Consider the following 17193-nt stretch of genomic DNA (forward strand, 5'->3'; position numbering starts at 1 on the left):
ACACTGAAGACATGGAAATAAAGCTGCTAGGATGCAGAATGTGATGGAGGGATCCAGAATGATTAGAATGCTTCTAGGAAAATAGATTTGCCCAGGGACAATTTGTTGGTAGCTTTGGGCAGCTTCTGCAAACTGGTAGGAATAAATGGCAATTTATAGAACGTTATAGAGAGAAGAAGTTCTTCCATTCATTTACAAATTATTAAAGCCTTATATAGGGAAACACTGTGATGGCACCAGGGAAGCAGTTGAGACAAGACACTTGGCAGCCCGTGCGTGCCCTCATGGAGCTGACAGAGAAAGAAATGGTGAAGTAATAGAAGTGGGCAGGGCAGATTAACATTTAGCCACAAAATATGAGGGTAAAGTGGACCAGAATGGTAGCAAGCTTAATATTTATAAATGTGACTGGTTGGCTCATCGAGTTAAAACATACAGCTAAGGTTTGAGGGTTTTTTTATTTTGCTTTATCTGTAGTCAGGGGCTAATCTCCAATCTCCAGGTGCTGTTCTAGCCAAATGCAAGCCACTGGCAAAAGAGAGGATTAGAATGGAGTGGGTTCCCTCAGCAGCACACAGGAAAAGTAACACAGTTGACAGGCATGGGAGTGTACCTGATTAAAAATGGGGACATAATAGGAATCATAGGGGGGAGTTCAGAGTGCTGGAAAATTGATAGGACAGGGGGGAGTTCAGAGTGCTGGAAAATTGATAAAAGAGAACCTGGCTACACATGAGTGGAGAAGAGTGTAGAGTAGGACAGCCAGATCCACTGAAAAGTTGCCATTCCCTCAGAGACTGGGGCATATCTGACTTTTTGACAGAGTATACTAATTTGGACAAAACAATTTATGAATAGCCTAAAATAGAATACTATTGGAATAAAACATGTATACTTTTGTTACTAGACAATGACTTAGTGGAAGTTCTTCAAGCATGTGCTATGACCAGAGAATGAACTAGAGGCACTAAGTCTGTAGTTCATGGAAGAACTCCACAGATGATTATTACTATTATCAATAAGTTATTTGAATTTTTGGTTATGATATTTTTTCTCGTTTTTTTTTATTTTTTATTTTTTTTATTTTAGATAGAGGTGGGAATGGGGAAAGAGAGAGAAACATCAATTTGTTGTTCCACTTATTGATGCATTCATTGGTTGATTTTTGTGTGTACCCTGACAGAGATCAAACCCTCAACCTTGGCTTATAGGGACGATGCTCTAACCAACTGAGCTACCTGGCCAGGGCTTCTCTTTCCCTACATTGACTGTGAAGAGACTCTTCATAGATCATATTGGTACTAAAAGTAAAAGCCCTGTGGAGAAACTGGAAGTCAGGGTCCATGCTTGTACTGTTGTATTCTGTGGAGCCATCTTCGATATGCTTTTTCCTCTTTTCCTCAGAGACTATGGAGAAGAAGTTGGTAGAAGAAACGAAACAACTGGAACTCGATCTTAATGATGAAAGGCTGAGATATCAGAACCTTCTGAATGAGTTTAGTCGCTTAGAAGAACGATATGATGACCTCAAGGAAGAGATGACTCTGATGTTGGTAGGTCATCTACTTTTGCTTTTTTTTTTTAATGAAAAATTTTAAACATATACAACAGTAGATAGAGTAGGAAAATGAACTCCCGTGTATTCCATGTACTCATCACCCAGTTCCAAAATGGAAAACACTTTTCTACCCCTCCATCCCACCCCATCCAATGGGTTGGATTATTTTAAAGCAAATCTCAGAAATCATATAACTTTATTTATAAATAATTTATAAAGTCAAACACTTTAAAGACTGGACTGTAAGATAGTATAAAGTCAGTATAGCTGGACTTTGTTTCATGTATTAAATGACTTAATGTAAAATTTGCATACAAAGCAAATATTTATATGATTATTTTCCTCTACTGGTTTTTATTATAATTTCAGAGGTATATTCCTACAAAAAGAAGATTCAGCCTCTATTTGTAATAACTTAGCTATTTCAAGGACTCTTCTGCATCTGCCAGTGTACCTTTTAAGACTTCTCCCTATTTTACTTAACCTGCTATCAGGAAACAAAGAAATCCCTAGCTCTCTTTTTCCCTGAAGTGTCAGCCTTTAAGGTAACTTCATGGTACAAATGGCCAGAAATGCTTTGAAATATCTTTTAAACAAATAGATAATTTGATGTGTGTGGGGTTCAGTACTTGCTTCAATTTTTGCCTCAATCTGGATCCTTTGACAAAGTTCTATAAAATTGGATGTTTAAAAAGTCAAAATAAAAGAGATTATGTAACAAAAGAAATGAAATAAATTTACCACCTTGAAATGAGAAAGCCTAGTCTCAAAGAGGTTAAAATGCTAACTTAAATTCCATAGTTGGACCATTATTTCAAACCTCACTACTCTACTCTGTGATTTATATGTGACAAAGAGAAATTAGAAGTAGGAGTAGGTCACCGTTATCCTTGCAATGAATACATTGGAAGGACCCTCATTAAGTCTTGTCCTCTTTGCTCTCCCGGCTGCACTTGGCCCTGGAGAAACCTTTTTTTGTTCACATTCTCTCATTCCAGCTTTCTCTAGAGTCCTGTGTGGTTAATGGGTCTCCTTTGTCAGAGGGGCAGCCACCTCTAGAAAAGACCCTCCAGTGATTTCCATCAGCAATTTCCTTCCTGCTGAGAAAGTCTGCCTGCTATTTATTTTGTTCCCAGCTGTGCTATGGAAAAACAAAGATGTAACCAAGTTCTAGGAGTAGTTTAGCTGCTTGTTTTCTGATTTCTCAGCCTATTTCCCTCTCCATTGGATGCCTGTGACTCATTGTCATTCCTCTTGGGTAACAGAATGGTCAGAGGAAGGAGCCTCAGGGGTAGTTTGGTTTCCTAGCTCCAGATACAATCAAGTTTGCAGTCTTTTCAGGAAATGTTTGGTGAGAATAAAAAATTCGACTTTATATTTAGGAGTATTGAAATATTAATAGCAGCATCTTATTTTAATGATTAGAACTTAGCAACTAACAGATGGGTTCTTGGCTAATATTTCATTGACATTGTTAATGAAATGAGCTCTCACTGCCCCAGTGCTAAGGAAGCATTTTATGTTATCAGTGAGGAGAGCTCCAAGTTCCCTTCTGTTGCTCTTGGGAGTGGGCTTCTTGCGATCCCAAGGAAAGGAATTTTCTGAGACCCGCACGGGAGGATGAGGTACTGTAGAGAGTTTTATTTCTGTGGAGTTAAACCCCTAGGTTTCCTAAGGTCCCATTTCCCTTTGCCCTGCCACAGAAGAAGTATAGCTGTGGCTTCAGCAGAGCTAGAATCAGTATCCAATCCAGCATCAGGGTCGCTTAGTTTGTGTTCCCAGTTGCAGTACATCAGTCCATTGCATGTGGGGTCCACAGGGCCACATGGCTATGGAGGAAACACCGGCAAATGCAAGAGAGCCACAAGCCAAGAGAGTGAAAGCCTTTGTTTGTGGGATTATGTATCCCCAAATTTACGAGGGTTTGCAATGGCCCTGCCTGCACTAGCCAATGATCTCTGTTTCCAGGTTTGACTGACAGGTACCTTCCCTAGTCACCCCAGCTTTACTGCACAGGTGTCTGTCTCCCCAGTTGTCCCAGTCCTTCCCTCAGTGATCTGCAGGGAATGGGCTGGTTGTTCCCTGGGGAGTGTGAAGCTGCAGCTTCCTGGTGAAGCTGCCCAAATGACATGCCTATAATGTCTGGCCTCCCTTTTGTTCCTTTCCTATTATTAGTAACTAGCGAATTACAATGGTATCAGATAGACTCCTCAAATGGATGTGGGGAAACTTAAGGGAGGAAAATTGATAGATTGCCTCAGGGCTTCCCTTATGTGAAGATAGTGCCACTGATTACCAGAGTCTAGATTTGTTTTTCCTGGTACTAAGAAGTGTTGGGTTTTTCTCCAGGAACATTCTGTTGTAGGGCAGAAGCCAGTAAGGGGTACGGAAGCCCGTAAGGGGTACAATAAAAGGATAATGAGGCCAGCGAATCCAGGCTTATGAAGTGTTTGTAGATAATTAATTCCAAGTAAGGAGGGAATCCACATGTCAACAATAGGGTCATTAATCTTGACAAAGGGAGTAAACAAGATTCAAGAGAAGGAAGAGTTATGGAAGAAATGACAGATAAGGAGAGGAGGTGCTGCACACAGATCTTGAAGGAGAACACGCTGATCAAGTCATATGTTCATCCTTGTAATTGAATAGCATATTGAATGAAAATGGAAGGGCCACCAAGGGAGCTGAATTATTGCAGGGTCCTAACAATTATAGCAGCATCAGTTACCATTCACTGAATGCTTGTTATGTCCTAGGTACTATGCTAAATTCTTCACTTGCACTCTCTTATGTAATCCTCACATAAACCCTATGAGGTAGATAATATGATCCCCTTTTTCTGGAAGATGAAAATGAGGCCTGGAGAAGTTGGGTAAGGGACAGGCAAGTGACAGAACTGGGATTCTCACCCACTCTCTCCTGCTTTCAACCCAGAGCACTTAACCATTGCCATGCATGCAAAAGTTACAGTAAATAGCAATTCTATAGTATTGCTTCTATTCATATCTGAAGATACTTGTTTTTTAAAAATATATACATGTGGAAAAATAGGGGTCTCACACATCTTTAATAAACTTATTAAAAACTAGAGGCCCATTGCACGATATTCGTGCAAGAATAGGCCTTCCTTCCCCTGGCTTCACTCCCAGCTGCCCAGGAGCCGGCAAGTTCCCGCTCCTGGGCCGCCTGGCAGCTGGCAAGTCTCCGCTCCCTGGCTGCCCAGGAGCCGGTACCTCCTCACTCCCGGGCTGCCCAGAGCCGGCAAGTCCTCGCTTCTGTCTGAAGCACCACTACAGTAGCTCCCTCCGCCGCCCCCCTTCCCCTCATAGCAGGCTTCACTCCACTCTGCGCCTGCATATGCAAATTAACCTCCATCTTTGTTGGGTTAATTTGCATACTCACTCTGATTGGCTGTGGGCATAGCGGAGTAATGGTCAATTTGCATGTTTCTCTTTTATTAGGTAAGATTATTGTCCTAGTATTTATGGACCTGTTTTTCTTAAGAACATACCATCCTATGTAATAAAACCCTAATAAAACCCTAATCGTTCCACTGAACGGTGGAACGATTGGCAAAATGACTGGCGGAACGACCAGTTGATATGATGCACACTGACCACCAGGGGGCAGAAGCTCCATGCAGGAGCTGCCTCCTGGTGGTCAGTGTGCTCCCAAAGGGGGAGTGCTACTCAGACAGAAGCCGGGCTCATGGCTTACAGCTGGCAAGCACAGCGGTGGTGGTGGGAGCCTCTCCCGCCTCCGCTGCAGGCGGGTGGTAAGGAGTGAAGGGTACCAGACTGCAAGAGCCCCAGACTGCAAGAGAGATATCTGACTGCTGGCTTAGGCCTGATCCCCCTGCAGGCAGACATCCCCTGAGGGGTCCCGGCCTGCGAGAGGGTGTAAGCCTGGCTGAGGGGACCCTCCACTCCCAGTGCACGAATTTCATGCACCGGACCTCTAGTTTATTAAATAAAGTCCATCTTATGCAACTACTGTCTTAAGCTAGGAACTTTAAGTCACTGTGCCTGTGTGTGTAAGCAGAGTAACCTGAGCACGTTGGGCTTTATCTGTGGCAGTTCTCCTGTGGTGTGCACCCAACTGCTAGATAGGTCAGAGGTTCTGGTGTTCTGGGGTCTTCCCTATGCACTGGCATGTGTGTTGGGCTGGTCTGGGAGACTCAGTTGCCCCATATGTCAGCTTCACTTTGGTTGCACTGATGGATCTGCTCCCTATAAGTCTGAATGGCAGAAGGAAAGAGGCAAAGAACCACCTTGTGGCTTCTGGCTCCTTTCCCGCATTTGGGGGAGGAATAAAGGAAATTGGACAGATCAGAAAGCCCTCTGAGGCCTTTCTGAAGCTCCCAGGATCAGTAACCCTGTGAGATCTAGGCCACCAAATTTCTCCACCTCTTCTGCTGGGGGCACCTGAGGACTGAGGGGCACAAACCCAGCCATTTTCTTCCTTCTTCCTTCAAGTCATTCTCCAGCCCCTATTGCAGAAAGGAGGGGACTGCAATTGCTTAACTTTTCTGTTCCCCACAAACTTTCTGAATGCAATTTCATAGGTACCACGTGCCATAAAGTGTCACCTGGACTCCCTGAATGAATAACCCAACGATCTTCAGAGCTTTCTTAGAGCAGTTTTCTTGACTCTCTTGCTCATCCTTCCCACTGCTGACTCCAGAGAGTCACCTTCATGCAAAAAAGTGACAGAAATTACAGTCACTTTGTGAAAACCCCCTTCTTTATTAACTATGCCCAAACACAGCACAATAAAATGACTATGCTGTCATTAAATACACCTTATAAACTTTTTGGTAATGTTTACTTGATTGTGACATTGAAGTCAGTGTGTGGATGCTGAAGCATCCTACTTTTGCTCCACCAGTGTGGCTGGCAGCTCACAACTTAAAAACCCAGAGGGAACTCTGCTAACAGCCACAGGTGACTCTTATTCAAGCATTTGGTTTTGCCACTGTTCTTGTCATGTCTGCTGGTGCATGTCTCTTTCTTTGAGGAGCTCACAAGGTGACCCTTCTGTGAGAGTTTGGTAAAGACAACATGGAATAGATCATTTGGTCATAAGAATAGCAAGTCAGTGAGTGGTGATTAAAACCAGGTTAAGATGGATGCTGCCTTAACTATACCAGGTTTAATTTTGTTGTGTGTATTATATCCTGTTTGCCTTGCAGAATGTGCCTAAGCCTGGACACAAGAGAACAGACTCCACCCACAGCAGCAATGAGTCTGAATACACTTTTAGCACTGAAATTGGAGAAACTGAAGACATTCCATTGAGGACAGAGGTACACTTTGTTTTATTTTATTTATTCATTCATTTATTTATTTATATTAAATTTAGAGAGAGGAAAGGAGAGAGAGAGAGAGAGAGAGAGAGAGAGAGAGAGAGAGAGAGAATATCTATGTGAGAGAGTAACATCTATCGGCTACCTTCCATATGCACCCCAACTGGGCATCGAATCCACCCCCTCTGGTGTATAGGACAGCACTCCAGCCAACGGAGCCACACCGGCCAGGGTGAATTCAGAGGTACATTTTAGACACCTGTCACTAAAAGTAGAATATGACCATGCTGTTGTAAACAGAGCACATTTCCATTGCAGAACAGATCCCATTTGCCCATAAATGTATAATTTGTTTTGAACTCTTTATTCTTCAGATGTGACTTATAGGTGCTTAATTAGCTATGTACTATATACTTATTGCATATATTTTTTGTCAGTAGACATTTTAATTTTAATGTAATTTTGATGACCAGATTTTCCCTTTTGTAATCCCCTTTTATACCTTAATGTAGTCTATGTATACTAGTAAAAAAATATAGCCTATCATGAATTTATTTCCGACAGAGGAAAATTATTTAAAAAGTAAGCCCTTTGCCCTTGAATATTATAAATACCAATGCCCAAGAGTTTTGTAAGACTGCTGCCTCTGTTTGATGACAGTTTTTACCAATGCAATTTTCTTCCACAAAAATACTTGAAAAATAGCTTATAAATCTGCCTTAGTGTTTTGTGTTATGTGGTATAAAACCAAAATGACATATTCCTGTAACTACAAGAGTACAGTGATGTTTCTGTCTCTCTTTCCTTCTCCCTTCCTCCCTCTGAAATCAATAAAAGCATATTTTTAAAAAAGAAAATGCTTTGATCATGCCTATCTTTAAAAGATAACCCAAATATATAATGAAAATATTATTTCACTTCCATAAATCTACAGCAGGAAGACTGAACAAAATTATGGGTTTTCTCTGGATATGAGATTGATTATGCTTGCATTTCTCTTCTTTGTACTTTTCTTATTTCCTAGATTTTCTCTAGAAATGTATTTTGCTTTTATAGAGGCCTGATGCACAAAATTCTTGCAAGAGTAGGCCTTCCTTCCCCCGGTTGCCTGCACCAGCTTCCCTCTGGCACCCGGGACCCGGGCTTCCCTTGCAGCCCCAGCTTTGTCCAGAAGGACATCCGGTCTAATTAGCATATTATGCTTTTATTACTATAGATTAAAAACATTTGTTTTAAAAATTGACAATTGGAAATATAAGATTAGCTAATCAGTTAATTATATTTTGACCATTTAGTTAAATAAATGTTATTACCTTTCTCTCAAACAAAAAGGGACTCCTTATTATTCCATTAAATCTAAAGATACAATTCTTTCTCTTCTTACCTCATTAAAAGTTCAAACCCCAAGTACACAAGGTGAAACGATTATGGCTCTCTCAGAACTTCCATGATGGTGGTTAGTTCTTTCTGTTTGCTTAGCTTTAATTAGTGTGTCTTTATTTATCCTAGTAGTTCTCACTGTGGTTCTGTTTTAGAACCAACTGTCATACTTTTTAAAATGCTACTAGGATATCTTTCAGTTTTTTAAGGGGTATATATGTTTTCTTTTTCTCTCATTTTTTTTTAAGTGCAATTTTATTTTATTATTTTTTTAAAATAAATCCTTATTGTTCAGATTATTACAGATGTTCCTCTTTTTTCCCCCCCATAGCTCCCCTCCACCTAATTCCCCACCCCACCCCACCCATGCCCTTATCCCCCGCCACTGTCTTCATCCATATGTGTAAGATTTTTGTCCAATCTCTTCCCGCACTCCTCACACCCCCTTCCCCCTGAGAATTGTCAGTACACTCCCTTTCTATGTCCCTGATTCTATTATATTCACCAGTCCATTCTGTTCTTCAGATTTTTTATTCACTTGATTTTTAGATTCACTTGTTGGTAGGTATGTATTTGATGTCATTTTGTTGTTCATAATTTTTATCTTTACCTTTTTCTTCTTTTCCTCTTCTTAAAGAATACCCTTCAGCATTTCATGTAATTCTGGTTTGGTGGTGATGGACTCCTTTAGCTTTTTCTTGTCTGTGAAGCTCTTTATCTGCCCTTCAACTCTGAATGATAGCTTTGCTGGGTAGAGTAATCTTGGTTGTAGGTTCTTGCTGTTCATCACTTTGAATATTTCTTGCCACTCCCTTCTGGCCTGCATAGTTTTTGTTGAGAAATCAGCCGACAGTTGCATGGGTACTCCCTTGTAGGTAACTAACTGTTTTTCTCTTGCTGCTTTCAAGATTCTCTCTTTGTCTTTTGCCCTTGGCATTTTAATTATGATGTGTCTTGGTGTGGTCCTATTGGATTCCTCTTGTATGGGGTTCTGTGCGCTTCCTGGACTTGTAAGTCTATTTCTTTCACCGGATAGGGAAAGTTTTCTGTCATTATTTCTTCTAATAGGTTTTCAATATTTTGCTCTCTCTCTTCTTCTGGCACCCTAAAAATTCGGATGTTGGTATGCTTAAAGTTGTCCCAGAGGCTCCTTACACTATCTTCATATTTTTGGATTCTTTTTTCTTTTTGTTTTTCTGGTTGGGTGTTTTTTGTTTCCTCATATTTCAGATCTTTGGTTTGATTCTTGGGGTCCTTTGATCTACAGTTGAATTTCTGTATATTCTTTATTTCAGACAGTGTATGCTTAATTTCTAACTGGTCCTTTTCCATTTTTTTTGGCATTCTCATTAAGGTCCTTGAAGGTCTCACTAAGCTCCTCGGAGGTCTCATCAAGTTTCTCAGCGGTTTTTAGAAGATTCTTGAGTAACCTTATAAATGTGGTTCTAAACTCTGTGTCGTCCAGTAGTTTGCTTTCCTCCATTTCTTTCATTCATGACATGTTTCTTTGTCTCCCCATTTTGCTCCTTCCCTGTGTTGATGGAGTGGCTTTGTGTGGTAGGTGACCTATAGGGGCCAGTAGCTCAGCCTCCCCAATCACCTGAGGTGGACGCTCTTGGTACACCCCTTTGTGGGCTGAGTGCAAAGTCTTGGTGTAGTTAAGCCTTGATTGCTGTTGGTACACTAGGAGGAACTGACCTCCAGGCCAATTGGCTGTGAGAACCCGCTGTGTCTATAATGGAAGAACTGCTGCGCTAGAGACACGCTTATGGTGCAGGACTTGTTTCAGTGGGGCTTTGGTGCTCACTGAGTTTGCCTCTTGAATGTGTCACTTATGGATGTAAGGAGTTGAAATCCGGTGTCTCACACTGACCACTAGGTACACTGGCTTCTGGATCTCCAATGGGGTGCAGGTCAGCTACTGTCTGAGGCTACCCAGCAGGCGCTACAGCGAGAACTACAGTTTTTCTCCTCTTTGCTTGGGGTTTGGAGGTTTTGGAGCTGTCTGACCCGGGCTGCAAGTTTGCTATGTTAAGCTGAGATAGGGCAGGCCATTCATATGCTAAAGCCGCTGCTTGGAGCTTGGGTGGGTTTGTAGGTTGTGCAGGGCGGGGTCTCAGGGCGTCACTAGGCTAGGGCGTGGCAAACAGCAATGGCTGCCAGTGGCTCTGTGTCTCTGACCACGTCCTTGCATCCCGCGCCCCAGCACAGTAAACAATTATTCCTGCGTGCAGCCCTGCAAGCAAGCCACCCTCACTTTCCGACCCGATGGCAGACAGTCCAGCTTCTCCCCGTAGGAGTTTGGGTCCCCCGCGTCTCCCCAGAAACTGGAGTTCCGAGTAATCAGGAGCTTGTCTCCCTTCGGGTTGAAAAAAGCAGTGCTCCCAGTTGCCCGCTGCCAGCCCGATTCGCGCACCTCCGTACCTCAGCTTTTCAGCGCTTGTGCACGTCTCAATGCTCTTTTCTCTTTCCTTCTAGTTGTAGAACTTCCACTCAGCCAGCTTTCCCGTGGTTCTGGGTGATAGACGTTTTGTCTTTTAGTTGTAGTTTTGAAATTGTTGTGCGAGGCAGCAGTTTAGGTGTTTACCTACGCCGCCATCTTGGATCCTCCTCCCTTTTTCTCTCATTCTGATCTCAATATATTTATGCTGACTGCCTTTTCAAAATTATTTTTTCCAATTACAGAAGAATTCAAATATAGAAATGTCTAAAGTAAAAAATTAAACTTTCCCATAGTACCTCCCATTCTCCAAGGTAACCATTGAAGGACTTCTAGATATTTGTATGCTATGTTCTATGTATGTTTAAAACTCCACATACATTTATGTTTTTTCTAAATAAAACATAAGATCATAATATAAATACTGTCCTGCAACTTGTATATTTTACTTTTAATACTTTAATCTGGGAAATATTTACATACTCATATAGATCTATTTCATTCTTTTTAACAGCTATAAAGTATCTCATAATTTGGCTCTACCATAATTTATTTAAAACACTCACATTAACTAACATTTGGGTTCTTCACAGTTTTTTGTAATTACAAAAATAATGCTGCAATGAACATCTTTTTCCATATATTTTTGTGTATTTGTGTAAGTAGTATATCTGTGGGATTAATTTTTAAACATAGATTGCTAGCTTAAAGGGTATCATACATTTAAATTTTAATAGATATAACTAACTTGCTCTTTTAAAAGGCCTACTTTTACTTCCACCAATATCATGTAAGACCCTGTTACTAAAACATGGCACTATAAATCTTTCCAGTCTTTGCCAATCTGATAAGGGAAAAATAATACCTCACTGTTGTTTAATTTGCATTTCTCCTAGTAGCTAGGTTGACCTGTTAATGTATATTCTTTGGCCCTTTATATTTTTTCTGTAAGTTTGCCTATTTTTTCTTTTGGGCTATGCATCATTTTCTCATTGGCTTACACATCGTCTGGATTGTCTTGACCGTCTTATTTTTTCTGGGGATTAGGAGCCAAGTGAGAAGAAGGTACCACTGGACATGTCATTGTTCCTCAAGCTCCAGAAGCGGGTCTCGGAGCTGGAGCAGGAAAAGCAGGTGATGCAGGATGAGCTGGACCGCAAGGAGGAACAGGTGCTCCGCAGCAAGGCAAAGGTGCGCAATGCTGTCCACCCCAGGGCCGCGGGCAAACCCAGCACTGAGGCTGGGACTTTATATCCAGTTCTACAGTTTCTTCTTTTTTTTTTGGTCCAGTTTTTTTTTTATTATTATTATTGATTAAGGTATTACATGTGTCCATATCCCCCCATTTCCCCTCCCACCCCACTCCCATACATGCCCTTACCCCGCAGTGTCTTGTGTCCATTGGTTATGCTTATATGCATCCATATACTTCTTAATGGAAGCCCAGCCCAGAAGCACTCTAACCAAGTAGGATTTGGTTCAAGTAGTGAGGGCTGACCTCTCCTCACTGTTTTCTGCAGAGCAAGGAAATATTTTAAGAGTAAAAATGTAACAATTAAAATATAACTACTTGTTTATAAAGTTTTTAATTTATCTTTTCCTTAGGAAGAAGAACGGCCACAAATTAGAGGTGCAGAACTAGAATATGAGTCACTCAAGGTAATGGAATATTTCTGCCCAAGACCTGAAATAGAGATCTGCTTAGAGCCTCTCTTTTTCTCAGAGAATATGTTTCAGGGCACCTGAGGCCCTAGCTTAAGCTTTATTCAGGCATTACGTCTAGCCTTGTATTGTTTCCTTTTATAAGTTCTATTCTGTATAAATGGAATTCAGTTAAACAGAAACAGGACTAGTAGCTGAAATTTGAGGCTGTAGAAGGTAGTAAAGGACATGGACACTAGCATCAAACTGCCTGGGTTCAGATGCTAAATCCACCACTATATGGCTGTGTGCAAGTCATGTATCCTTCCTGTGCCTCAGTTTTCTATAATATGGGGATAGGTCTCTTATGAGGATTATATGAACTAATCCATGTAAATAGGTTAGAATAGTGCTCAGTACTGTATTTAATAGTATCCAACAAATGTTGGCTGTTATCATTATCATCATCATTTTTAAAATATAGGTATTTTACATATCAGCTCTAATTCTTACAACAGTCCTGCAAGTCAATATTTTAGTTCCCATTTGATAGATAAGAAAATCGAAGCCAGGAGATTTAAGTAAGTTCCCTAAGATCACCCCACTGGAAACCTACAAGTATCTCTGGCTTCAAACCCCATACTTTAACCACCAAACCCCACTAAAACTATGTGTTTGAAGAGAAAGGCTGCTAAGCATTAGTTTGCAAAGTAGAAACATACTCTAACTTATTTTTTTAAAAAAACAACAACAGTTGGGAGGAAGGGGATAAAGGTGGAAAGTTGTATCTTCTTAATGTTTAAAGGCAGTGTCTAACTGGACAGTAATAAACTGCCACTGTGTGTCCCAGAGCACTTGAAAAAGGCGACAGGCACTGGATTGGGAGCAGTAGTTCCTGACATACAAAGTACCTTGGTAACACAGGAGTTGAAGTTTAGGGGTGGGTGGGGAAGAATCCATTCCTTGATAGCAGGCTGTGCTCTCCCCCACCCCACACACACACACCTGCTCCCAGCCCCAGCCCCTGGCTCCTTCCTCTGGTTTCCAGAATGAGAACCTTTTGAGCCCTGCAGTGTCTGAGCTATCAAGCTGACAGCTCTCAAAACACCTCAGCTTCAGAAGTTTTCTAGGTTGTTAATTAATATACTAGAGGCTCAGTGCACGAATTCACACACCTGTGGGGTTCCTCAGCCTGGCCTGCAGGATTGGGCTGACACCGGCTTTCCAACATCCCCAAGGGATCCTGGATTGTGAGAGGGCACAGGCCAGGCCTAGGGACCACACTGGTGCATGATCGGGGCCAGGGAGGGATGCAGGAGGGCTCAGGGCATGTCTGGCCCATCTTGCTCAATCCTGATCCGCTGGACCCCAGCAGCAAGCTAACCTACCAGTTGGAGCATCTGCCTCTGGTGGTCAGTGCATGTCATAGCGAGCAGTTGAGCAGCCTTGGCATATCATTAGCATATTATACTTTGATTGGTTGAACAGACGACCGGACATTTAGCATATTAGGCTTTTATTATATAGGATTAGTCTTAAATTTATTTTTCTCAGATATTTTCTGCCTGTGTCAATTTTTTACTATTTTCTGCTTTTTAAAATTATAGTCTAGGGTGGAAAATTATAGTAAGGTTTATGATTAAAACAAAACTAAAAGTTAGAAAAGCCACAAAATAGCATAAGGAAACTCATTATTTTAAAGACTTTATGTATATTTGAGATTTCCTAGGGTCTCTCTAAACTGTCCTGAATTTTTTTTCTTTTTCAGTAATATTACTTCAAGTCAAGTCCTGATATATTTTTCCCTAATACTGCGATTTGGAACGTAATTTATGCTCATTGATAGGCCCCTGTCCTCTGTGGATTTTCCACTTCCCACTGAACAGAACTGCTGACTATTGCTTCCTCTTCAGGCTGTATGGCATCTTGGTACAGAGAATGCCTGTCCTTTACTGTGCCCAAACCCACACTCTTATCAGCTCCTTCCCCGAAAGATAGTTAGAATTTTTAAACTAATATTTTAAAAACGCTTGACTCATAATACCTGTATTTATAGTTTGAAAAGTTTTTCCTACACCTTATCTTATTTAGTCATTGTCACAACTTCTGAGATAAGTTTTTTATTTTTAAATATTAGTACTCTGAGGAGTTAGAAGTTAAGAGATATACTCATAGGTGATAGAGTCTGTTCTTGAATCCAGGTCTCCAGACTAAGGAAACTTTCGTGCGTGGTGTGTGTGTGTGTGTGTGTGTGTGTGTGTGTGTGTGTGTGTGTGTTTTAAAAATATGTATTTTTATTGATTTCAGAGAGGAAGGGAGAGAGATAGAAACATCAATGATGAGAGAGAATCATGGATTGGCTGCCTCCTGCACACCCCCCACTGGGAATTGAGCCCACAACCAGTGCATGTGCCCTGACCGGGAATCAAACCATGACCTCCTGGTGATGCTCAACCACTGAGCCATGCTGGCCAGGCTAAGGAATCTTTCTAACCATCTTAGGTTCCTATCATTACTTGTTTGAAAACTAATTAAAAAAAATATATATATATATAGTGTTTACTTTTAAAATACCCCATCATTGATGTTTCTATCTCTCCTTCTCTCTTCCTCTCTGAAATCAATAAAGAAATATATATTTTTTTAAAAAGACCCTTTTACCCTTTCTAATTACAATAGGAATGGATCTCTTGCTCTTGCAGTAAATGCACTACTTGAGTAGTATTTATATTTGCGGAAGGAGAAAAGTGTGGCAGCAGGTGGGCACCTCTGTTATTCCTACTTTCATTGCCTGTTGCACTCTCTGTCCAGAAGACCAGAACCTGTTGAGATGGGACGGGACAGGTCAGAGAAATGGGGTTAGGAATCTGATCTCTAGCTCTACTCACTCTGCCTACCTCACACAAAAATGAACAAATAAAGACATCCTCTGTATATGAAGAAGCCTAGATCACAGAGTTCCCAAGAATTAGTGTGAGTGTTTCTCAGAATGTTGTTTCTGGACCAGGAGCATCAACATTAGCTGGTAACTTGGAAATGCAAATTTGTGGGCCTCACTCCAGACCTATGGAATTGGAAACTCTGTGGGTAGGCCCTGCACCTGTCCTCCAAGCAGTCTTGATGCTCGAGGAAGCTTAGGAAACAGTGCATCAGAGCGTAGGTGTCAGAGTAAAGACAGCCATGCTTTCTGTTGCAGACATGAGCAATGCGCATCTGAGTACCAGTTGATGGGAGATGGGATAGGAAGGAACATTCTTTTGCACATAAGGTTAAACTAATTCATGAAAGAAAAGGTTACTTATTCTTAACTAGGAAAAAAAAGACTAAATAGTTTTACTAAAACATGTTTAAAAGTCTGATATGGTGCTACAAGCACAAGATTGCCTCTGGAAAAAAAGCAATAAAATATTTTATCTTTATACAGAAGTACTTCATGTCCACTATCATAAGGCCTTATCTCATGTGCTAAATAAGTCATCATGGTGCTTTTATTTATTTACTTAAAAAATTTTTCAATTATAGTTCACATTCAATATTATTTTGTATTAGGTTCAGGTATAAACATGGTGCTTTTAAATGACTGTCTACTGCACTGTTTCTCAACTGGTATTCTGTGACATTTGTATTCTAGTGCCAGTAAATATAGTTCAATGTGAGAACTCTATTCTGGGTTCTCATTGCCATTGCTTGAGCAGGATGTGCAGAGGGCAGCACCTTGCAGTATACGGATGGCTGCTGGTATGTGTGCGTGTAAAGGATGTGTGCGTCCATCTGGATGGTAAAGGAGGAGGTGGCCCATCCTTCCTCCCACCTCTCAGAACTCTGCCAGCAACTTCACAAGCATGTCACACAGGAAAGAAGTGTGAAAAAGATATATCTGTGCTTGCTTCGGCAGCACACATACTAAAATTGGAACAATACAGAGACTAGCATGGCCCCAGTGCAAGGATGGCATGCAAACTTGTGGAACTTTCCATATTTTTTTAAAAGATTATTTGTTTTCATCAGAATACTAAGGGGAATTGAATTAGTTTAAGTGATGTGGTAATTTTTTTTTATTAGAAGTTAAAAGCCTAAGATTTCAGTGGTCTTTTCATTCTGTTTTACAAAGGAAATAAAAAGATGTTCCTCTTCTTTCAGGGAGTCACTCATTTGAACTATTCATTGGAAATAACCTGACTAGCTGGACCCTCATAGTTGCCCTTACATTTATTTACCCACAAACAAAACTGGGCTTCCTAGGTCTGGGCTAAACTCGCCCCTTGGAACTCAGCAATCGCCAGGCCTGGGAACACACCGTGGGCAGGCCTGGAATAAATTCGGCTCTGGAATTTAGGTTGATGAAGCAAACTACCATTCACCTTGCTCAATTCTACTTGATGTCAGACTTCCTGAATTTGCAGAGTAGAGTTCCCAGTAGAACCTGGGAAGTCATTCACTAGGGTAGCTCTGACAGTCTTTTCCAGCAGAATTCTTCTACCATCTTGGGGGGAGGTGAATATTCCAATGTAAAGTTGAGGATGACAGCAATGAACTATTCTTTGTCTATTTACACAGCGACAAGAACTAGAATCAGAAAACAAAAAACTGAAAAATGAGCTAAATGAGTTACGCAAAGCCCTTAGTGAGAAAAGCGCCCCAGAGGTGACTGCTCCGGGGGCACCAGCATACCGTGTCCTCATGGAGCAGCTTACCTCTGTGAGTGAGGAGCTCGATGTCCGCAAGGAGGAGGTCCTCATCTTGAGGTCTCAGCTGGTGAGCCAGAAAGAGGCCATCCAACCCAAGGTAAGCACAAGCAAGTGGCTAAGGAGGGTGTTGGGGTTCTGGCCTCTGTTTCTGTCTATCCATTCCGTCCAATGTATAACGAAG

At 41.3% G+C, this 17193-nt stretch overlaps 1 protein-coding gene across 1 annotated transcript in view; it reads left to right on the forward strand.

The window, feature by feature from the left end:
* MYO5A (myosin VA) overlaps nucleotides 1-17193 on the forward strand; it is a 236091-nt gene that overhangs the window by 178230 nt on the left and 40668 nt on the right. The window contains exons 24-28 of the mRNA XM_080650082.1: nucleotides 1405-1553; nucleotides 6750-6863; nucleotides 11731-11874; nucleotides 12289-12342; nucleotides 16882-17109. Of these exons, the coding sequence (XP_080506208.1) occupies nucleotides 1405-1553; nucleotides 6750-6863; nucleotides 11731-11874; nucleotides 12289-12342; nucleotides 16882-17109 (689 nt within the window). The remainder of the gene's footprint in view (nucleotides 1-1404; nucleotides 1554-6749; nucleotides 6864-11730; nucleotides 11875-12288; nucleotides 12343-16881; nucleotides 17110-17193) is intronic.

The sequence above is a fragment of the Plecotus auritus genome (assembly GCF_963455305.1).
Source record: "Plecotus auritus genome assembly, chromosome: 1".
Lineage (NCBI taxonomy): Eukaryota > Metazoa > Chordata > Mammalia > Chiroptera > Vespertilionidae > Plecotus > Plecotus auritus.